The sequence below is a fragment of the Echinops telfairi genome, unplaced genomic scaffold (assembly GCF_000313985.2).
Source record: "Echinops telfairi isolate 266 unplaced genomic scaffold, ASM31398v2 ScPeMD7_7475;HRSCAF=8513, whole genome shotgun sequence".
Classification (NCBI taxonomy): Eukaryota; Metazoa; Chordata; class Mammalia; order Afrosoricida; family Tenrecidae; genus Echinops; species Echinops telfairi.
The window spans coordinates 8,300,990-8,325,010 of record NW_022111379.1 but is presented as its reverse complement, the minus strand read 5'-3'; the positions used below and the strand labels follow the sequence as shown (position 1 = coordinate 8,325,010).

At 40.4% G+C, this 24,021-nt stretch overlaps 1 protein-coding gene across 1 annotated transcript in view; it reads right to left on the bottom strand.

Moving 5' to 3' along the window:
* NEO1 (neogenin 1) overlaps positions 1-24,021 on the bottom strand; it is a 208,351-nt gene that overhangs the window by 86,185 nt on the left and 98,145 nt on the right. Inside the window, exon 6 of the mRNA XM_045285664.1 lies at positions 22,272-22,408. Coding sequence (XP_045141599.1) covers positions 22,272-22,408 — 137 coding nt within the window. The remainder of the gene's footprint in view (positions 1-22,271; positions 22,409-24,021) is intronic.

Sequence of the window (24,021 nt, the reverse complement as noted above, 5' to 3'; positions counted from 1 at the left end):
TCTCCATTTTTTACCTACCAAAACGTATCAGTCCCCTCCTTTGAGGTGGTATTTGCATTCTATTAGTCTTACTCAAAGGCATTTCTACCGTCCATACTATAAAAATATTCACTTACATTTTCTTCTTGGATTTGTATAAGACAATTTGAAATTCACTGCGATAAAGATCCAGTTTTATCTTTTTTCCTACATGGCGAGTCCAGTTGTCCGAAAAAGACAGATTCAACTGATCTGAAATGTCAGCCTTAATACGAAAACGTTAAACACTCACACCTATTTGGGAGCCCTGGTGGCATAGTGGCCACATACATGTTGGGCTGCTAACCACAGGTCAGCAGTTGGAAAGATGTGGCTTTCTACTGCCATAGTTCCAGTCTGGGAACCCCACAGGGGCAGTTCTACCCTGTCCTGTCGGGTGGCTAAGAGTCAGAATTGACTTATCAGCTGAGTGAGTTTGTTTTTTAAAGTTTATTTCTGGATATTAGCTGATGCCACTCATCTGTCTGTTCTTGCCCCAGACTCACACTCTTCGTTACTGTAACTGTCTACTATTCTTAATATTAGAGCAGTACTTTCTTTACATTCCTTGATTTCCTCATTTTCCTAACATGTTTGCTTAGTCCCCTATCCTCCCCACTAGCAGATAAAATTTCTACTTATTTTTAGTGTCCATGTTCCCTTTCAAAGTAAACAAACAACCTGGAGTTTTCATTCAAACGGCAATAATTTTAGATGTAGGTAGAACTTAAGTATTTTCCATCTTGAGTCTTCTTATGGAAGAACAAGACGTTTACGTTTACTTGGGTGTAGTCAATACAGTTGTCGTAACTGGGAGTCAAGAGACCTCTAGCTGAATTCTGGTCTGACCACTGGATCATCCTAGGATCTAGGTATTATCCTGTCCGTATTTTACAGAGGCTACGCAACTTGTCAACGACCACAAAGTTAGTGATCTCAAAGCTCACAATGTTTGTGAGATCTGGATTTTGAACATAGGCAGTCTGATGCCAGATCTTATATTCTTTTTTACTTAGACTTCCTAATTTTTCAGAGATAAAGAGAATAGAATAAAAAAGCACTACACACCTGTCCCCTAGCCTCAACTATGATCAACTCATGGCCAATATGGTTTCATGTACACCCCAACCCACCCTACCCTCTTCCCTTTATTCAGAAGCAAGCCCCGACCATCATATTACCGACCGTCATATTATTCCATATGTGAGTACTTCAGTGTGAATCTCTACACAAGATAACAATTCCCTATCTAAACACCGTCACCATCAGCATGCCCACTCTCCTACCCAAATCAACAAGAATTCCTTAAAATTATCATTTAGGCAATCAGTATTCAGGATTTCACAAAGATATTTTCAATTAAATTATCAAGTACACAGTTAAAGTTCTCAGCTGCCAACCAAAAGTCAGCCATTCAAACGGTGTAGCAATCTGCTTCTGTGAAGGTTTACTGCCTTTGAAAGCCCGTGTGACACTCTACTCTGTCCTTCCGGGTCATTAAAAGTCAGACCATCTCAATGGCGAGAAGGGTAGTCCCACTGAACTGATGGGTTTAAGGAGTTCGTTTTCCCTTTGATCTATTTGAATTGGGCAAACAGGTATGTACATTAGTATTAACTTGATCCTTAAATTTTCTTCCTCCATTATCTCTTTTCTATCTATTTATTGAAAACAGAAGATACAATAATTTATGAATTATTAAGGGTGCATGGGGGAGAAGGGAGGAGGAAGGGAAGGGGAGGGGGAAAAAAAGGAAAATGAGCTGATTCCGGGAACCCAAGAGGCAAGTGAATTTTGGGAATAATGAGGGCAACAAATGTATAGATGTGTTTTATACAATTGATCTATGTATTGTGATGAATTGTATGAGCCCCAATAAATTGATTTAAAAAAAAAAAAAAGAAAAGAAAAAAGAAAACAGCAGCCTGGTGGGATTTGATCAAGTACAATGTATCCAAGAGGAATTAGTGAGAGCCGAATAGAGGGCGAGCATGATAGTGGGACAGGAGGAAGGTGAAAGGAAATAGAGGAAAGAACTAGGTGGCAAAAGCCTATAGAGGTCTAGCTATAGGCATATATATATATGTAAAATATTAATTTATAATGAAAGGGATAGAGGTCAATGTACACATATTTATATGTTAAGTATTAAGATAGCAGATGGACTTTGGGCCTCTACTCAAGGCCTCCTTAAATTCAAGAACACATCTTCATTTTTATTTAATAAGTATTTCTATGACTTCTAGCAGTATCTTTTGATTTATCTTCATATATCTTGACAGTAACTTAAAAAAGACTCTTTGCCATTGAGTCAATGCCAACTCATATTAACCCTGTAAAACAGGGTAGACCTGTCCTTGCAGGTTTCAAAGACTGTAAGCTTTTGTTTTTAAATCATTTTATAGGGGGTTCTTACAGCTCTTATCAATCCATACATCCATCCATTGTGTCAAGCATATTTGTACATACATCGCCATCATCATTTTTGAAACATTTTCAAATATTCTACTTGAGCCCTTGGTATCATCTCATTTCCTCCTCCCCCACTCTCCCTCTCTCATGAATCCTAATGCAAGAGCACTTTGTTCTAATAACCTGGCATTCTTTGATACTCATCTTCCCAAAACAATCGCTGAAGACAAAACAGGTGCATGAGCAAATGTGGTGAAGAAAATAGATGGTTCCTGGCTATCAAAAGATATAGCATCTGGAATCTTACAGCCTTGAAGTTCAACAAGCAGCCATCTAGCAGGAAAGCAAATAAGCCCCACATGGAAAAATCACACCAGCCTGTAAGACCATGAGGTGTCCACGGGATCAGGTATCAGGTATCAAAAGATCCAAAATAAGCAACTATATTGATGCAAGAGATGGGGGTTGGAGTAGAGACTCAAAGCCCATCTGTAGACAATTGGACATTCCCCACAGAAGGGTTACAAGGAAGGGACAATTCAACCAGGGTGCAGTATAGCACCTATAAAACACATATCATTCCTCTGGTTCCTGAATGCTTCCCCTCACCACTACCATGACCCAGCTCTACCTCACAAATCTAGCTAGACCAGAGTACACACATTGGTACAGATAAGCGCTCTTGACACATGGAATTCAGCAGAGATAAAACCCTCAGGAACAGGAATAGGAGTAGCGATATCATGAGGGTGGAAGGATGGGGGTGGAGAAAAGGGGAGAGAGGGGGAACCCATCACAAGGTTGGATATATAACCCCCTCAAGGGGGATGAATAACAGAAATGTGGGTGAAGAGAGATGACAGTATAAGACACAAAATAACAATAATAATATATCAAGGATTCACAAGGCTGGGAGGGTAGGGGAGGGAGGGGGAAAAAGAGCTGATACCAAGGGCTCAAGTAGAAAATGTTTTAGAAATGTTGATGGCAACATATGTACAAATATGCTTAATACAATCAAATGATGGATTGTTGTAAGATTTGTAAAAGCCCCCCCCAATAAAACGATTAACAATAAAAACAGCAGGCAGTTATTTTGTATGGTTTGAGCAATCTTACCTTCAGCTGATTGCCTCCCCATAGTGTATGTATGTACGTGTATATATATATTCTCCTACAAATTGGCACTTAAATATAGAGGCAATCTGCTCTATATTTCAATTAGGTTTTCTTTTATCTCTATTTTTACAAAAATACTACCTCACAAGCAGTACCATGTCCTTCTATCAGGAGCCTCATATCATGTGTAACTGTCTGGATTTTTTTTAATTTAAATCATTTTAGTGGGGGCTTGTACAACTCTTATCGCAATCCATCCATCCATCCATTGTGTCAAGCACATTTGTGCATTTGTTGCCCTCATCATTTCCACTTGAGCTCTTGGAATCAGCTCCCCAAATTTCCCCCTCCCTTGGATTTTTGTAATGCCAACACCCTTAATCATCATTGCTCGTTAGGTGGTATAAAATGGCACTGTTTTCTTTTAAAAAGTGATAATATTATTATCCTAACATTCTTTTTTTAAGTGCTACATCTTCTCATCCATCACTTGTTAACCCTATTGTTCTTATAGGAAGGAAATGGCAGAGGTCCTCGATCTGTTCCTTTCACTTATCAATCTTTGAAGTAATGCCTTAGTTCCCTAATAGCCTCCCTCCCACCCCCACCCAAAGGAGGTCACTGAGGGGTCAATTAAAATGTTTTATTTCTTTAAATCCACTGAAATTGTTATTCTTTTTATACTCAAATTCTCCCATTTTTAACCATTGGACATCTCATCAAGATGGCTCCTGGGTCCTTTTTGGACAGGACTCTAGTGGTCTCTAGTCTCTACTGATCACTGGTTTTAGGCCTTCTTTTTTTTTGGGGGGGGGGGTGAACAAAGCTGAGAATCATGTATTGCTTAATATAAAATTCATTACAATTTCACAAAGATATTCTCAATTAAAGTCAGAAGTATGTGTTTTATTAGTTTTATGTTATCTCTTTGCTCTCAATCCCAAAAGGCGCCAATGCCATTACTTATTTGCCTTATTGTGCAACTACATTAGCATTTCCAACCAACAGCATTCAAAACAACACAACAAAAACAAAAAACACCACACACACAGGTGGAAGAGTATTGTGCTTCCTTTGGTCCCAATATGTACAGTTCAATGCCTGCTTCACATTCACTTGGAATCATAACTCTTGATGTGGCTGTACTACCAACCGGATGAACATTTGATTTATAGTCCATTTGCTTTCATTGACTTTGTATTTCCAGGAATTGCATTGTAAGATTTAAAATCCACAAAAATAAGGTATATTTAAACAGGACTAGCTTCTGTTTTCCTCGCTGAGAAAGTATTATTTCAAATATTTGTGGTTTTCTGGAGTATATGCAGACATGTACTCACAGACTTTTCCTTTACCTTTACCCCTTCTTGACATAGCAATACACTACACAGATTTTTCCATTCTAAACCCGACCCTCATAATCACTATAAGACCATCCATGCTGCCTAAGGAATTGACATATTCCTTGACTAACATGGACTGAGGCTCTGCTTTCCAAACCCAGAACCCATTGCTACCCAGTTGGTTCAGACTCATAGCTACCTGACAGGACCAAGCAGAACTGCCCGCTGGGGCTTCTATATCTGTAGATCCTTCCAGAAGGAGGCTGCCCCATCTTTCTATAGTACAGTGGTAGGTGGGTTTGAGCCACTGACCTGTGGATCAGCAGCCAAGCACTTTAACCACCACACCACCTTGGCTCCTTCATAGCAACAGTCTCTTTTATAAGATACATTCCAACTAATGTTAATTTCAGCCTGCAATTTTAGCAAACAGAAGATCCAAGGCTATTGGACAGGAATCATCACAATATTCATCATTTACTTCTTCCTTTTCACCAATTACAAAATAATGCCTTTAAAAACTTCTCTGGATTTTAACTATGCTGTAAATAGCATTCACACCAATTAAACACAATGTAAGAGCAGATGTTTGTGGTTGAGAAGTTAAATTGATAACCAGGGAGCAAATGAGTCAATTACCATAAGAAAATAAGTGCTGTAATGGAAGATTATGCATTTCGTTACCAAAGAGATAATTAAGCTTCAAATCCTCTTTGACAGTTCCCTATCCCTTCTAATGCCATCATCATTACAAGAATAATTTTAATTGCTAAACACCCAAGTACAATGTAATACCAAAACATATTATACTTGCAAAAATTTCACTAGAAACATCACTTAATTCCATCACTGCTATATAATGTGGGGAATTGCCACTCAATTCAAATAGAAAATAATGGAGGGCCAACACCATCATTTCAAGGTTACTCTGTTATTCTGTGATGTGGAAGCTAACAACAGCTTTTATTTACAGTAGTGCTGAATTGTCGGCATTTCTAGTGTTTGATTTTTAAGGCTTTTGAGTTGGAATTCTTCAGAAGCTCCTTAAGTCAAGAAATACAGCAGCCTTGTCCTTTCTATGTTAAACTGCACACTTGCTGACTGTCATTTGTAATTCACAAAAGTTCTTCATTACAAAATAATTTTTAAAAGCCAATTATTTAATAGCCTGACATCCCATCGGGGATAGTGTTAAAATAGTTTAATCCCTGAACCTGACATTAGTATTGGTTCAACTAATAAAGCAAAAGCATAGTAGAATCTGTCGTTTCTTGAGAAAGTTTCCTGTTTCAATGAAGGTGACTAGGTTAAAAAGATGAAATGTCAACAGTGTGAAATCAGTGAAATCTCTAACAGTGAAACATTATGACAAAGTTTCCATACAACTCTGAAATTATATTTCATACTTTCCACTCCTCACACCCCCAGCTCTAGGCTCATCATCTTTCTTTAACCCTCTTCCCCACTTAGCTTCAGATATTAATTAAAAGCATTTCCTCTGAGAAGCTTTCCCATTTCTCCTGTCCACTACTATTTCATCACTGCCCCATTTCCAGGAACACCCCAATGGTCTAAATCATGAAGGGTGCTCAATATGCTTGTTGGAGAACTGGTTAGTTGAATTCTAAAAATTCCACTAATCAGCTGCAGTGATGCTGATATTACTCAGTATGGCTTTTGAGCCCCAAGAAAGGAGACTAGAGGAGTGAAGTTCATCTGCAATCCCTAAGTGGAGAGGTGGCAGAAGAGAGGCACCGAGACCATGAGACAGAGGGAAGGGCTTCCATGGGGTGAGTAGCTGAGTGCCTTTGGGCAGGAGGCTAGCTTGCAGAGCGGGCTCGCATTCTGGCATTGCAGTACCAAAGCAGCTTTGTAGCACTTGCCCAAATGGTGAAAGGTCAAGGGGCTGTGTGGCTGAGGCCCAGGAGCAAAGAGCAATGTGGTCCGCCAGTGTTCTCTAACAGTGGTGTATAAATCCAATCTTTGATGTACCGGAACTTGGGTTTGCAGCATTACTTTGAAATTTTGCTTTTTAAATGTTTATACAATGTGAATAGGCAGGTCACTTTAGCATCTACATTTGTGTTTACCCTAACAAGCTGGCTCAATGACTGTATCATGCAATGTTTACCAAAGTTAAGATTTTAGGGCCCTTAAATACTTACATTTGAGGAACTGTGCTCCATATCTTCCCTTTTTTGCTAATATTTTGAAAAATTCACCAAAGCTGTTATTGCAGAATAGGCTTCCCTTTCTTAACAAGATCATTTCTTGATGCCCCGTTATTATCGTGAACATTGACTGCACACCACTTCTAGACACAGAGGGTGTGAGCGCCTGGAGTCTGGTTACTTCCCTTTGGCACTGTCAGTATAAGGAGGCTTCAAAAAGACTGTGAGGCCAGCCCATAAATGTTTCCTTCCATTTGCCATAACCTTTCTGAGGCACCCTCGTGCATGAGAAATGCCTCCTCCACAGCTGAATTCAACTTGCGACTCTGCTTTTTGTCTGGTGGCAGTCTACACATGCCTCGGGAGGAAGTGTCACCCGATGAGGTAACACACACTACCTGCGGAGAGACTCAGGAAAAAATTCCATACGTTTGGAATTCTCAAAAGGTGAAGCTACAAAATTCACACTGTTAACAAGCTCTCGGGTGATACTCAGTCGCACCGAAAAGTGAGACCCTCACATTAGAAACAAAACAAAGAACTTCACAGCTGTCGCGTTAATTCAGACTCACCATGACCCTATGGGGCAGGAGAGAACTGCTCTCCGGGGTTAGCCGGTAAATCCTTACAAAAGCAGACAGCCTCATCTTTCTATGGGTGGCCTTGAACCTTGGACCTGTTGGTAAGCAGTCCAGTGCTCAACCCACTATTATCAGTGGGGCTCCTGAACCCCATGTTAGGGGTCACTAAAGGAGATGGCTGCAAATATCATCACTATTGTACACACAGTAAGGGCGCTTTAGTTCTTGTGCCTTCAAGAGCCACAGGATTCAAGCAGTTGGCTCAATCACCAAGCAGAATTAATGACCCACTAAGTTAAAAAGACATCACAATGGATACTATAGGGGATGGAATGATAAGACATAAAACAAAAGCTGTCAAGTAGGACAGAAAAGAGCAATGTTTTAAGAAAAGGCAAAGCGCTAGCAAGATGGCAATTCAAGAGTAATCTACAGATAAATGGCCCCCAAGTTCTCTTATAGGAGGATCCCTGGGGAACATGCCTATGAGAAAAGACGAACTGGTGACGTGTCGCCACAAGAGTGCTTTTGCACTAGTAAACATTTTACACACACGTATTGTCTATTTAAGAGATTTCTATTGCCTACTGAATGGATTGGATTTATCTGTTCCCTGTTTCTTTTCTTGAATGGCTTCTTTCTTGGACTGTGAGTTCTTGTGCTTTCTCTTCTCCCTCCTCTCCTTCTCATCAATTTCAAATCTATGGAAGTTGAGTAAGAACTAAATACAACCCCTACCATGGAGGAGATTCTGACTCAGAGCTTCAGGGCTTCTGCACAGGGCTTCTGACACTGCAGATCTCAACAGGCACCCACAGCTGGTGGGTATCATGACTGACCTTGTCGTGAGCAGCCCAACATCCAAGCCACAAAACAACAGGGGCTCTATAAGTACTCAGTATATAGACTGCCAACTGAGTATTTCTTACTCACAGCAAGCCTGACAGGGTTTCTGAGACTGCAAATCCTTACGGGGTGGCAGACGGGTTTGAACCACCACCTTTGTGGTTAGTTGTCCAAGGAACACTTGACTGATAGCCTTACCTGGCCTCCTAAGTATTCAGTACAGAGGATGTAAAAGGAGCCTTGATGGTCAGTGGGCTAAGCAGCGGGCTAGCTGCATGGTCAGGGGTTGAAACACACCAGATGTTCTCATGAAGAGTTACAGTCTTCGAAATTTTAGGGAGTTGTTACACTGTCCTATAGGGTTTCCATAGTCGGAATTGACTCACTGTCAGTGGGTTTGGTTTTTAGTTCGTATCGAAGGTATAAAGGATACTAAATACATACCTCTCCCCCACCCCCATTTTACTAAACTCTAAACCACCTATCAATACTACTATCCTCCCCCAGAGATAAGCATCATTTACATGTTTAGTGTGTGAGCTTTCCAAACTGTTTTCTACACATAAAAGGGTTTCAAGACGTTTGTGAAAAAGTCCATTATTTTTCAACTCCATTTTTTCCAAGAGCTCTTTGAAGGCCCTCTTATTTCAAACCACGAATCAATGAATACTATTCTATAAATTACATTTTTCTCTTAATTTTATAGACCAGGGCATATATGTAGCCACTTTATAAAAAAAAAGGCGATGTTTCAAATAACTGGGGTGGGGGAATAGTGTTGGAGCAACTGGCAATCTATTTGGGGAAACTATAAAGCTTATTCTCTTACTATTATAAAACCAGGGGGTCAGGGATCAAAAGGTCAGACTAAACTACAAAAATATTAAAGGAAAATGGGCCTGGAGGGTGAAGGAATGTGGGGTAGAAAGGGGGAACCAATTACAAGAATCTAAGTATTGCCTCCTCCCTGGGGGATGGACAGCAGAGAAGAGGGCGGAGGGAAACATCGGACAGGGTAACTTAAGACAAAACTATAATAATTTATGAACTATGAAGGGTTCATGAGGGAGGGGGCAGTGGGGAGGGAAGGGGAAAATGAGCAACTGATATTAGGGGCTAGAATGGGAGGCAAATGTTTTGAGAATGATGAGGGCAACAAATGTGCATATGTGCTTGACACATGGATGGATGTATGGATTGTGATGAGAATTGTACGAGCCCCCAATAAAATAATTTTTTTTAAAAAAGGAAAATGGGGGAAGCTTTCTTTCCAATGTGTGTATACGCTTTTGTATAAGGAATGAATTTATAGAGCCTAAGATACCCAACTCCAAAAGGTAATAAATATCGACTTATCTAACTACCTAGAAATGAACATTTTTCTGTATGATAAAACACACCTTAAAATGAAAAAAGAACGGTCATGTCACCTTTAGGTGCAGTTGTCACAACTGCCCACCAACAGGTGAATGGACAAACAATTGCAGCATATCCAGACAATGCAATAATTCTTGGCAACGAAAGGAACGAAATATGAATACGCACTACATGGGCTGAGTCTTAAGTCCTTGGGCCAAGTGAGAGAATGAAACAAAGGAAAAGCGTGCACGGCGGGATTCTCTAGCTCACACAAACAAATCCCTAACAACATACGACACACAGAACAGTGGCTGTTTGGAGATGAAGGTGAGGAAGGCCAGGTGGGAGAAATTACCAATTGGCACAGGGAACTTTTGGAAGCGATGAGCATGTTCACTATTCTTGATTGTGATCATTTCATAGGTGTGTATGCAGAAAAGGTTATCAGACACTTTAAATATGTGCAGCTTATGTTACATCAACTACGCTTCAACAAAGCTGTTTAAAAGACAAGTGAAGTAACTTAAATAAATTACTTGTAATTCACATGACAAGCTGGAAATTGATCTTCAGAATACATTTTTTAAAATTCCATGGACAAGTCGACAAAAGACAATTCTTAACAACATGAAATAAGATGATCGTGATGATGACACGTAACTGCACCCCCCGACCCCCACCCACAGGGGAATGAACACCAGAAGCCGTGGGAGAAGGAAGACAGTGGTTAGTTGATCCAGGCTCCAGAAAACCATGCTTGCAAAATAAGGAAGAAGCGATGAGAGGGGTGGGACAGAAAATGGTGGTGTATCTCAGTCTCAGCAGGCACTGCTGTGTAAAACTTTCATTTCAAAAACAGGCATCTATACATAAGTAGCTACCCTGGATGACAATGTGAAATGCATCTCCCACAATTTGGAGTAGTTAAAAAATCCTTAAAGCCAGTGGGGGAGACGAAGGAGCCTAACAAAATGGTGCAACACTGTATAAAGTGTACAACACTAGGAATCAGAAGTTTTAGGCTTTTAATTCTTTGTCTTCAAGTGTGTTTTGGAAAGGAAAACATAATTTGGGGACTTCCAAAAGCTTTTCCACAATAGATTAATAACAATACCTCTATAGGGTTTTATAGGAGAAAGGGGAACTAGTTTTGCCGAATATCAGTTATGAGTCAACTATTATACCATAGACTTTATCTAGTATATATCTATAATGCCTCAAAAAAGCAAATTATAACCATATGTAAAAAGCAGTACTCCGTTACACAATCACTATGTCTTAACTATTACGGACCCACCAAAAAAGCTAAGAATGACTCTGGACAATGTAATAAACTTCTTAAACTTTAGGGCAATGGTGTGATATTCTATAGATCCTCTAGATCTCCTTGACCTGGACTTCAAGGCCAATATCCACAACTAATTTCCCTCACAAATATCATGTAATGGAAAATGTGGGAAACAAAATGTCTCCAGAGTTTAGGGAAATGACGCTTTCCCACTTTTAATACAGACTTTGCATTCAGATTTTTTAAACTACTTATCATTGGATAAAAACAGCAACACCTGCTACCATGCAGAATGCATTAGAAAGTGGATTATGGCAAATGTATTTAGATTAAAACTTAACACCTTATCATTTGATCTCCTTTTTAACCCATTTTAAAGTTGTTCTAGTTTTTAATATTTTATGCTTTCCTTTTTATTTTATTTTATTATTGTTTGCTTTTTTCTTTGTTTTTGTATGTTTTTCAGTATATGAAATGCAGGATGAATCAATCTATAGAGACTGTAACTGAATGAATGGTTTCTTGGGGGTATGGAAGGGGAGGCTGGGGCAAAACAGGGAGCTAACAACAAGGAGTACAAAATAGAATATGTTATAACTGTACTAATGACTGTGCTAATAAATGTTTGTTAATGACCAATAACCATATGTTAAAGTGCACATCACTGATCTTCAGATAACTGTACATTAAACTGAACATTAAAACCACACAGCGTTATGACTACACACTTCAACAAGGGTAATAAATTCATTAGACGGACACACTAAATGTTGTGAAGCAACTAGAACTCCCATACACATTGTTGTTAGGATGCAAGCTAATATAGCCACTCTGGGGAGAAGTCTAGCATACTATTAGAAATACTTCTCCCCCGTAAGAGAATTTGCAAAATGGATAAACCTCAAACTTGCTATGCTACGTGAAAGAAACCTTATGCAAAAGTCTTTACATATATATGAGTATGTACAGACTACATGATCTCATTTATATCAAGTTTTAGAATAGGTGTATTAGTCTGGGTACTTTAGAGAGACAAATCCACAGAAACTCATAGGCATAAGACAGAGTTTTATATAAAGGGTAAGTGCACATCAAGAAAACATCCCAACCCAGCGTTGCCCAAGCCCACAAGTCCAACATTAACTCATTAACCCATATGTCTGACACCAATCCACAAAGTCCTTCTCCATCTCACAAAACAGACGCAATGATGCTGACTGCAGGGGGAAAGCCGAATCAGTGAACGTGTAAGCCTCTCAGCACTGGCAGAGGTCTCCACACGAATGCTCCAGCACCCAGGGCTGCATCAGGGTAGGTCCATGTGGCTTCTCCTCAGGGATGTCTTGCAGGAAGTGAGCCTGGCCAGCTGAAGCAGGAAACTGGCTAAGGCAGCTGCACCCTGGCCCAACCATCACAACGCAAGAGACCCAAGAACTAGAAAGGGGAGGCTCACCGAGCCATTTATCTCTCTGCCCTTCAATTAACCCCACATGTGTTTATCAGCCAGGCTGGCAAAATAAACTTTAAGTATCTCAATAGGTAAAACTAATCTATGGTAGAAAAATATCAAAAGAAGAGGAGCCTCTGTAGTAGTAAGAGAAGATTTCGGGGGAAATCCAGGAAGAAGCTTTCTGCAGTGAGAGCAAAGGCATGTGCATTTGTTGGACATCATCAACAACATGTGTCGTATTTGGAAGGTGCCTGTGATTTACCTTGAAATGCATGGCAAATAAGTATGGGTCACTAGAAAGATAGAATGATAGATCTGGAGAATACAGCAATTCCAGAGCAATGTCAGCTGTAGACTCTAGGTGGTATTTGCTGTAAAATTCCTTTTCAACTTTTTATTATGAAAATTTTCCATCACACAGAAGTGTGAGGGGGAAAAAAAAAGGAAAGAATTTTTCCATAGGGAAAAAAACATCCGTTACCGCTCTTGCATTTTTATCACTAGGAAATTACTATGATTAAAAGTCTAAAAAGAAAAGGAAAGAAAAAAAATATACCGCTTTGTACAACAGTTAAGAATAAAAATAATACTCATAAGACAGAATGGGAATGGATGGTAAAAAATGGCAGCTTGCCAAGTGATTCTCTGTTTTGAAAATGAAACAGAACACGTAGTTCACCCATTATTCATTCCTCAGGATTTCAAAGTTCACAACTTACCAGGTCTATTCAAAACTCATCTTCAAAACTACAACAACGACGACGACAACAACTCACTGCCATCTAGTCGATACTGACTCACATCAACCCCACAGGACAGGGCAGAACTGCACCTGTGGGTTTCCAAGACGGTCACTCTTCCCGGGAGTAGAAAGCCTCATCTTTCTCTCAAGGAATGGCGGGTAGTAGCAGTCCAAGTCACCACTATGCCACCAGGACACCATTCAAGCCTCTGATTGGCATTAAATTCCATCTTTCACAGAGATATTCCTAAAATCCAGTATTTATAAGTGTTTAAGCTGAATATCCATTTCTGGTTCATATTTTATGTCAAGAATTCAATAAATATGTTTAACTTGATAAAATCATCAAATGTCATTTTCCAAACAAGAATCATCTCAGTCAACCGGTTGAGAATGAGACTGAGAGAGAAAGTTGGCATGTAATGTTGCAACAGTCCTAAACTAGAAGTAATGTCTAATTACTTCTCTGTGTCGTCCACTGCATCCTTGAGGATGAGGACTGTGCTCTATTTGTCATTTTATCTTCATGATGCTCCCTTCTATTTATTTGCAGTAGGTACTGAATTAATAAGTGAAACTGCTAAAAAATGGAGGAGCCCTGGTGGTGTCGTCTTACACACTGTGCTGTGATTCACATGGTCGGCAGTTTGAAACTACCAGTAGCCCCACTGGAGAAAGACTGGACTTTCTACTCCCACAAATAGTTACAGTCTCAGAAACCCACCAGGGGGGTCACTATGAGTCAGCATTGACTCAATGCCCGTGACTTTGATTTGATTTGGCTTAAAAACTGTCTTTGATAATACTTTTGAGATTGTCTCTGAAGCCCTGTATTTGTAATCATGCAAATGGAGGAAAAAGAAAGAGACAAAGAAAAGGATGAATGAAAATGTATGGCTGGACAGATGTACAGACGGACTGGGATGTAGAGATTCTACCCCAACTCGCTTCCAGTGGAAAACTTCCATGTTTATCTAGTTCAGATATTTGGTTTCTTAGAAGATTTATGTGAGTTCCTTGGTTGTAGTGGTGTTTTTAAAGTACAGAAGTAATTTCAACCCCAAGGTTGGACCAAAAGACCAGCACAATGTTGGGAGTTCCTGGGTGCTGCAAATGGTTCACACATTCAGCTGCTACATGAAAGGTTGGAAGTTCAAGCCTACACAGAGATAGCTCAGTGGAATGACCTGGTATCTACATCTAAAAAACAAAAATCGATCTTTGAAAATCCTCTGGAGCTCAGTTCTACTCCCCACACCCATGGAGTCTGTGGTGTTGAAATCCACTGGAGAGCAACTAGTGGTCTATAATTACAAATGGAATTGGGGGGGTGGGGGTGGAGAAAATACATTGAGATTCCTTTATCGTTGGGACAGGCAGTCTCAGAATTCCTATTCCCAGCGTGGGCACTGAGCTTTCAGATAAACTGAGGGTAAGCTGTTCCTGCTGAGGACTAAGGATTCGGAGCTAACACTCAGGAGAAACCAGACCAAGAGGTTCCTCACAGGAGGAGATTATTTTTCCAGTGCCCGTTTTGGAGCCTTTAACTTTTAGTAAGAAAGGGGTCAATTTCTTTACTCATAAAACAGCTCTACTTCCCTATTGTTACCAATTCTGCAACCATCCTTTTAATGAACAGAGGGTAATGAAAATTAAAGATGAGAATGGGAATTGGGGGGACTCCCTATCTGGAATAAGAGGCATGCATCGGTAATAAGACGAAAATCACTGACATTCTTCCTGGCACAGAACTCTTAACTGGTGAACTTCACAGCACCACTTGAAGGAAAGTGGCCTGGCTAAATAAAAGAAGAGCAAATACTATACGCGACACATTCCCTCAATAAGGCTGAGTATGTAACAGACTCACGGAAGGGTGGCTAAATCCAACGTCTAGGAGGAGATCTGAGAGGGTTAACATAAGGAAAACTTGAAAACTCAAAGTCAACACAGATACCTCAGAATGTGTAGAGAGTACTATTACCAAGAATGATAGCCAAATCTTCTTCCTTTATGTCAGGACTGGAAGAGGCATGCATTTGCCCTCCTAGTGCAATGCTTGCACTCTTTAGTTAAAAAGTGAAAATATGCTCACTCCTCTGTTGCCCAATCTGCCCTCCGGACGAGGAGGAGTCTGGCCAGCATGCACAGATCTCGGTGAGTCTAAGCGAGAGGGCAGGGCACAGAGTAAGTGCGAATGGTCTGGCGCACAGACTACAAAACAGAGAGCTACGGTTATCTGAGGGATGGTAGTCTGGGACAGAGCCCAGCAAAAGGCCCGTGAGAAGTAATTCTGAATGGGCTAAAAAACGAAAACAGATCCACGTTGAGTACTCACAGTATCAACCAAGAAAAGCAAAATTCAGCGACAATTTAGACCTGTGGTTCTCAACCTTCCTAATGCGCCACCCTTTCATACAGTTCCTCATGTTGTGGTGACCCCCCCCACCATAAAATTATTTTCGTTGCTACTTCATAAACTGTCATTTTGCTCCTGTTATGAATTGGGCAACCCCTGTGAAGGGGTCGTTCGACCCCCAAAGGGGTCGCAACCCACAGGTTGAGAACCACTGGTTTAGACAGAAAGGATTCTTTGAACTCAAGAGAGGCATATTTATGATTTATGACTGCCTATAATGCCTAATGCTCATAATACGCCCTGGTGGGATAGTGGTTATGCAGTAGGCTAAATTAATGTCAGCAGTTTGAAACCACCAGCCGCTCCAAGGGAGAAACACGGCTGGGGGGGGGGAGGTGTGGAGCGGGGTGTTCAGCTCCCACAGAGTTACAGTCCTGGAAACACGCAGGGGCGGGTCTACTCTGTCCTACCAGGTCGCTATGCTCAGCATCAACTCAGTGGCAGTGAGCTTGATTTTTTTAATGATGCACCAGGCACTGTACAAGTATTAGGCAGCTTCCTCATGATAATGCCACACAGAAGGCATTCTTATCCCCCCTGTAAGAACACTGAGGCTCAAGTAAGTGGAGTAAGTTGCCAGTGACAGGGAGACAAGGACATGGCTCCAAAACCATCTCTCGCCATCGTGCCGCATCAGCTTCCATGAGGTGACGTTCTAATCTCTTAATCGTTCTACAGAGACCAGGGCTCAGTGTCTGTACTGTAATCCCGTTTAGCAGTCCCACAAAACCTCCTCCTGACTGCAATCATGTTGGCAAGAGAAATGTCCCGCTGCCTCTTGCCTGGTGCACCAGCAGCAGCAGGCAGAATCTTCAGGCATGCGGATGGCTCCTCTGTTCTGCCACATTTTCACAGTCAGAAAGCACACACCTGTATCCCACATAAATCTTGATTCTAACCTTATGTTACGTTTCATGTGGATAATCCTGGTCTTTTCTAGAATACCTGCAAGTTCTTTCTGAAGGTGGCCAGTTACCATGGAAATGAGATAACTGCAGTGGTTCAGAATAAATTTACATAACTATGAGAAAATTACTTCAAGCTTATAGAATATGGAATTTGTCTGAAGTTAGCATGGCCACCAGTGCAATAAAATTCTAAGAATTGCAAACCAAGCCAAGATAATTCCAGTCCCAATATAGGATTATGAAACATTCCTAAACAGTCTTCTAATTCACAACTTTACAAAATGTAACGTTTGTGAAGTGACATTCTGGAATATTCCAGGCACAAAAAATATACGGTAAGAACGCATTATAATCTATATTCCAACATCGTATCTAGAGGTGAGAGGGTTACATTCACTTGTCAAATACGTCGTTTCATGTACTACATGAGGTGCTAAGGACATATAGATTGGCAAAACCCAGCCATGTCCTCATGGAACCCAGTCTAGTCAGAGAGAAAGACATACAACTGAGAAGAGTCGTTAAAACACAAGAGGTAAATTACATAAGAGAGATATGCAATAAGGAATGTGTACAAAGTTAGAGAGTATGCAGTGGAAGAGGCTAGGAGGAGGTTATAAAAAGATGAGTGTAGGCAAGCGTCAGGGTTTCAGGGGAGAAATATTCTATTCCATTCTGAAGAGCAATGTTCTATTCAGAGGAGAAATATCCTATTGTTGGGTGTCCTAGAGTTAGGTTCCCCCCCATAGCAACCCTGTGTGCAATAGTATTCTTACTACCTACTCTAAGTAGTAATAATAAAACCTACTCTAGGTAAGAACAATACAAGCAAAAGCTCCATAGGTTGTCTTTAAGCAGCTGGTTGTTCCTTTTGAAATTCAATGGCCTTGAGGAGCCCTGGGAACCATGGACTTGGAGTCCAGTGTGTTCTTTACTTGGCTTTTGGAAGAGATATGACCCCTTCCAGATAAGTATATATAAGGCATCTTATCAAAGCAGTAGAACATCTCACGGGCTTGGGATTAAAGATGACAGTATTCATGCACACAGGACTGAACTGTGGTGGCTAAATACTACAGCCATTTAGCAGTGCATTCATTTTTAACAGTTCATTGTGTTTTGTTTTGTTTTTGGTGTGTGTATATGTGTGCATTTTAAGTTTTCCTTTGTGTATGCAAGCTACCAAAAGATCAAGAATGGGAATTCACAGATGATCAAGCACTATTTAAAAAACATACATGCATATGATGGCAGCAAAGGGACCTTAATTGTGTAAGTTAGGATAATGGTTTCCCTTCCTCCAAAATAGTTTTTAGGGGAGATTAAAACAAAATCTGTTTCTTTTATATTAGAAGTCTATTAAAAAAAACCATAAAAACCAAGGTGTAAAGAAAGACATGAATAATAAAGTAACCACAGACATCCACTCACATTTATCATGGTCAATAAAAAGTTTCATTCAGTAATCCTTTATGGATAATCTACTATGATAGAAAATGATTATGACTGTCCCTCGCTTATTAGTGGTGTAGAAGAGGCACACAACCAAACCAGGGAGAAATGCAGGTAAAAAGGGTAATGTTTGAAGAGAAGAATCACACGTAATGTGAGAGGGAGGTTAAAAGGACTAAGGGGATCTTAGCTGGAGGGGAGATGATGCAGGTGGACAGAGCTGTCGAACAACTATCTGTTCAGCTAAATGCTGTTTGGTAAGGATGATTCCATCTCTGTCCCAGGTTATATGCAAGAGGGCCAGGAAGGGGCTTATTTAACTAATCTTTATAACAACCATTAAACGAACTTAAAACAAAAAACCAAAGGCACAGTGTGTGCAGTAATTTGGTAAAGTTCACGCAAACTAAGTGGCAAAGCAGAGAATGAAACCCTGCACACTGGGGCCAGCCTGCTCCCATCCTTCTCCACGGTGCTTCTCGTGACAGGTCTGGGTGTGCTCTGTACAGATGCCATAAGGAGTCAGCATTTTACCCTGAAGTCAAGAGAACAGAGAAGTCCACTAAAGGAAAGTGGAAGGCGAGTATGAACGATCCTGAAGCAAAGAAGGGTTAGTGAAATTTGGAAGAAGACAACTGTGAGAAAAAAGATCAATCTCTCAATGGGAGGTGGGAAGAGTGTAGGGCAGACAAAGGGGAGGGGGGAGTAGAATAACGTCCCAACTACAAGGTAAGCAACTTCTCTCTGAGGGAGAAAGGCAGGGCTTTCTCCTCCTGTAATGCATTACGGTCCCATAAGGGTCACTCTGAGCTGGCATTGCCTCGATGGCCGTGAGTTTGGCTTGGTAGCTAGAGAAAAAGACTGTGCCCTGTAAAACTTCAAAGGTAGATTAATTATGTGCATTTGCAAAGTCCAGGGATGGCCAACTGAGAAGGATTCAAAGTCCAACAAAAATGCAATGAAAAAATTTCTTCTTTTTGAAGGAGGGGAGACCTGGGGCTGTAGTGGTTACATGTCCCACAGGGTCGGCAGTTGGAAACCACCAGCAGTCGCTCGGGAGAAAGACTGGGCTTTCTACTCCCGTCAATAGTTACACCCTCGGAACTCCCAGGGGATCGTTGTGTGTCAGCTCTGACTCCATGGCAGCGGGTTTTTAAGGAGAGGAGAAATGTGTGTCATGGACTATTATGCATGTTTTAGGGCAGGAAGAAAAATCCCTCTTTTTTTTTTTAACAAAAGAACCCATGACCCATTTTAAGTGTTATCAACAACTGGAGATGACAGGAAATACATGATGGCCTAATTCACGTCACAGCATGCGCAGAATCACCCGGAGTCAATGACAAAACAATACATTCGAGATATTTAACAGATAAAGAATGAACTCATAACCTCTTCTCTATGAACACTCACTATGGCATTTCCTGAAGCTGTAACTTCTGTGAAAATTAACAGGAGCCAGACAGTTATGAATATATATATATATATATGCACACACACACATCCAACTATTTTTCATTAACGGCTGTTCCCCTCACCCAACCATTAGCTACCAGAAAAGTTTAAAAAGCTTTTTCAGTCATGGGATAAGGTTCAAAACAAAATTTTCCCAAATATGTTTTTTGTACACAGTGGCTTCTCATTTTTAAACAATACAAAAAGAAAATACAGTATGTGACACACCTTAGCAGTACAGCTTCAATTAACGTCACGGCCCTCCAAGTGAAGAAGCAGAGAACGAATACACGGAGGCCCCCCTGTGCCCAGTCAGTCCCAACTCTGACTCTCTCCAACCTCTGACATCAGCATGAATATTGCCTGTCTTCACCCTTTATAGAATTATGGAATTGTACCGTCTGTATCATTTTGTGCCTGGCTTCTTTCTTTCCAAGCTGTTTGTGAGATTTATACACATTGTTTGAGAAGCAGTGGGCTGTTGATTCTCATTTCTGGTTATGTGCCACTAGACAATAAAGTGATCTATTCTACAGTTCACGGACATTTGAAGTGTTTCCAGTTCTTAGTGAATAAAACGGAGAACAAGGTAATGTGCACGTGTTCTGGTGCCTCTGTTGGTGCACTTCCAGCGAGACACTCCTAGGGCTGAAACAGCTGCCAACACGGACTGTATTTGTGTGTGGATTTAGTCGGTTCTGCCAAACAGGATTCTAAAGTAACTATATTGTATTAGCTTTTCCAGGTTCTTCATCCTAACCAACACCTGGGATTTTCAGTCTTTTTAATTTTAGCCATTCTGGCAGAGTGTAGCTGTATCTCATTGCTGTGTTAAATTGTATTTTTCTGAAGACCACTATCAATCAGTTTTTTAAAAGTTTAAATAGCCACTTGGGGATTTTCTTCTGTGAGGCAGGTATTCAAGTCTTTTGCCCATTTTCTATAGGTTTATCTGTCTTTACCTCATTGAATTATACAGTTCTTTATAGAAACTATCCCATGGTTGACAAGCTTTTTCTGTGTGATGGTAAATATTTTAGGTTATGTGAGTAATATCCTCTTAATCATGATTTTTCAACTCCTCTTTAGTAGCATGAAGGCAGGCATAGTCAATACCTACGTAAATGAGTGAGACTATATGTCAATAAAACGTTATTTAAAGTTTGTAACGACGTCTGAACTTCATAAAATGTTCCCATGTCACAAATATTCTTTTTTTTAAAATTATGTTCATTTTATTGTTGAGAATACACACGGCAAAACATATACCAGTCCAACAGTTTCTACATGGACCATTTAGTGACCTGGATTACGTTTTTGAGTTATACGATTGCTGTCACCTTCTGTTTCTGAATTGTTCCTCCTTTATTAACACTCACTTCTCCCCGAGGTTCTTATCCCTCCACGCTGCTCTTGTCGGCTTGGATCTCACTTTGGATCGTTCTTGCAGGAGCCCTGGGAGAGCTGCAGGCAAAGTGTTGGGCTGGGTACTTACAAAAAGATTGCTAGTCGCAACTCCCGTGTGAGTTGGAGTTTTATTTTGTTTTAAATTGTTTTATTAGGGGCTCATACAACTCCTATCACAATCCATACACACATCAATTGTGTAAAGCGCATTTGTACATTCATTGCCCTCATCAGTCTCAAAACATTTCCTCTCCACTTAAGCCCCTGGCATTAGGTCCTTATTTTCCCCCTCCCTCCCCGCTGCCCCCTCCTTCATGAGCCCTTGATAATTTATAAATTATTATTTTGTCATATCTTGCCCTGTCCGACGTCTCCCTTCACCTACTTTTCGGTTGTCCGTCCCCCAGGGAGGAAGTCACATATAGTTCCTTATACTAGGTTCCCTCTTTCCAACCCACTCTCCCTCTACTCTCCCAGTATCGCCACTCACACCACTGGTCCTGTAGGGCTCATCCACCCTGGATTCCCTGTATTTTCAGTTCCTATCTGTATCAGTGTACATCCTCTGGTCTAGCCAGATTTGCAAGGCAGAATTTGAGTCATGATTGTGGGGGCGGGTTCTCTAGGGTTTAAGTCACTCTGTCTGATAAAACATATGGTGAAACAATTCAAAGCCACACCCACACTGTACCCAAGAAGACTAATGTGAGGGAGCGTGAGAGCAAAGCACCACTGCAGCAACCACAGCATCACTGTTACTGGGAATTTCACAGACACCGCCTCTGCTCAGGTGTTCAGCTTTAAATTATTTGGGAAGAAAAGCAACGGGGATTTGGAATCTTCCTCGGTCGAGTCTCCCCATCTGGAAGCCGAGAGGAAGTGAAGCACTGAGACAAGAAAGCAGAACTGGACCTTTGAGATGTCCCGGAATCTACCCTTTTCCATCCTACTACTTACACGACCACCCCCAATAAAAACAGGAGCAACTCACCTGAGTTCTGACCATATTCTTGTTACTATTCTTGGAACCTTGGCAAGCATTAGTGCTTTTAGTCTTCAAACAACCCTATATGGTAAGAAGTCTCAGGATCTTCATTTTACAGATGAGAAAAATGAGGCTTTAGAAAAGTGAAGTAAGTTCCCTATAGATTTAGGGGGGATAGGAGCCAGAATTTGAACCTGGTCTCAAGCTCGGGGCTTTCCATACTAAGCTAGACTGCCTTCCCTGTATTCACGTAAAACCATGAGCAAACGCAGGAGGAACACAGTACTTTTTATTTAGACGATAACCCTTTACATACCTTGTACTGAAAGCTCTGCCTGAGCTTCGATGGTCTCATTTCCATTATCAGCGATACAAAAATAAATCCCAGCATCATCCTCAGTGACATCGCTGATGTCCAGGCTCCCTCCTGCCAGCAATATCAATCTTCCAGAGCTGCAGTTAAAAAAAAAAGTGATGTATTTTAGTACTTGGAAAAATGTACTAAAGAGAAACAAACTCCCATGCAGATAGAGAAAACACTGAAAATAGCAGCACACTTATCCGTATAGCTACAGAATGACAAAGTCTCACAGGAAAATTGTCATAATTTAACTCAGTGAATTTACTTCACTCCTATTCTGTCACAATGATTTTGACAATTTTTTTTTTGACAAACATCTTTGATCATTTCAGTTCTTTCCAAAAGGACAGTGCTTTTGTGACAAATACTACTTCTACCTCTACCGCATATTCTCACTACTCCAGGCAAATCAAGCAACTTTGAAGTCTAGAAGCAACTTGAGAGACGCTGTGCCACCAATATGCCACACAGAGATAACTAAAGGAAGAGAAAGAGGGCAAAATTTCAGCTCGGAAAGGTGGCATCCCAGGGACTCCCGCAAGCTCCCTGAATGCCCTGCCTAGGAGAGACGGGAAGAGCGAGCGGAGAGGGGGCAGTTTCCAGTGAGCAGTTCTCTGCATGTGTATCTGGGCACAAATCAGCTGCCACCATGCCACGATCAACAAAGAGGCTGACAGACACAGAAACAACTGTACGGATCGATGCAAGTCTATTTAAAGAAAATATTTCAAGAGAATCCAAATGTATCCTGAAACATCAAGGAAGAAGTCACAAATCAATATTCTGATCAAGTTCTTTTTTAATAAAATGAACAAGTTTAGCTAATTTAGAAAATCATAGACTAAAGAGCAAACATATAGAGGTTCCTGATGTGATCAAGGAATGAAATTAATTCTAGAGATAAATTCATAATGCTGCCACTTTAAAAGTCATTTTCTTATCTGCTATCATTTCAAAACCTACCACCAAAGACAATATGAAAGAAGACTGGTGCTTAGATAATAACAAACGTATGAAAAAAAAAAAATAACAAACGTATGATGTGTTCATTTTCTTAACTGATTTTCATAGGCCAACTGTTTCTCTCAAATCTTAGTGTTGTTATATATTCCCATTCTATATCGATGCTCAACATAAATGCTCTGATTATAAGTAAGCTTTTCATATTCTGTCCCTTATGAGGAGAAAAAGATACAGGAATGAGCTATCCCATACTACGATGCATTATAACTCTTGTTCTAAGTAAATAGATTGGATTAAATTTCAGTATACTGTGAGCTTGGATAATTAGTCTTCCTGGATCTAATAAACAAGATTAAGTTTCTGCATGCATAAAGCTGAAACCAGAATCAAATTTGCTGACTTCTCCATGGGAATACTACCCTTCAAGGTCATGACTAAACTTAATCAACTAGCCTTCCTATCTGAACCATCATAATTATATTCTCAACTCCCAACTTTATGAGATGGAATGGGAGAAGAAGATAACATATAATGGAATACAGCAAGCGTGATAGGGTTAAAATACGAGAGTGTTTTGGTCCCTCACAAAATATGACAAATTTACAAAATTTAAAATGATTACAATCTCACACTTACAAATAAAAAAAATCAGCTACTATATGTACATGAGACACAGCTGGGATGAAATCAGTTTAAAACACCAGTAAATATAATCCTTCTTGAAATGAAGTACAGTAATTTA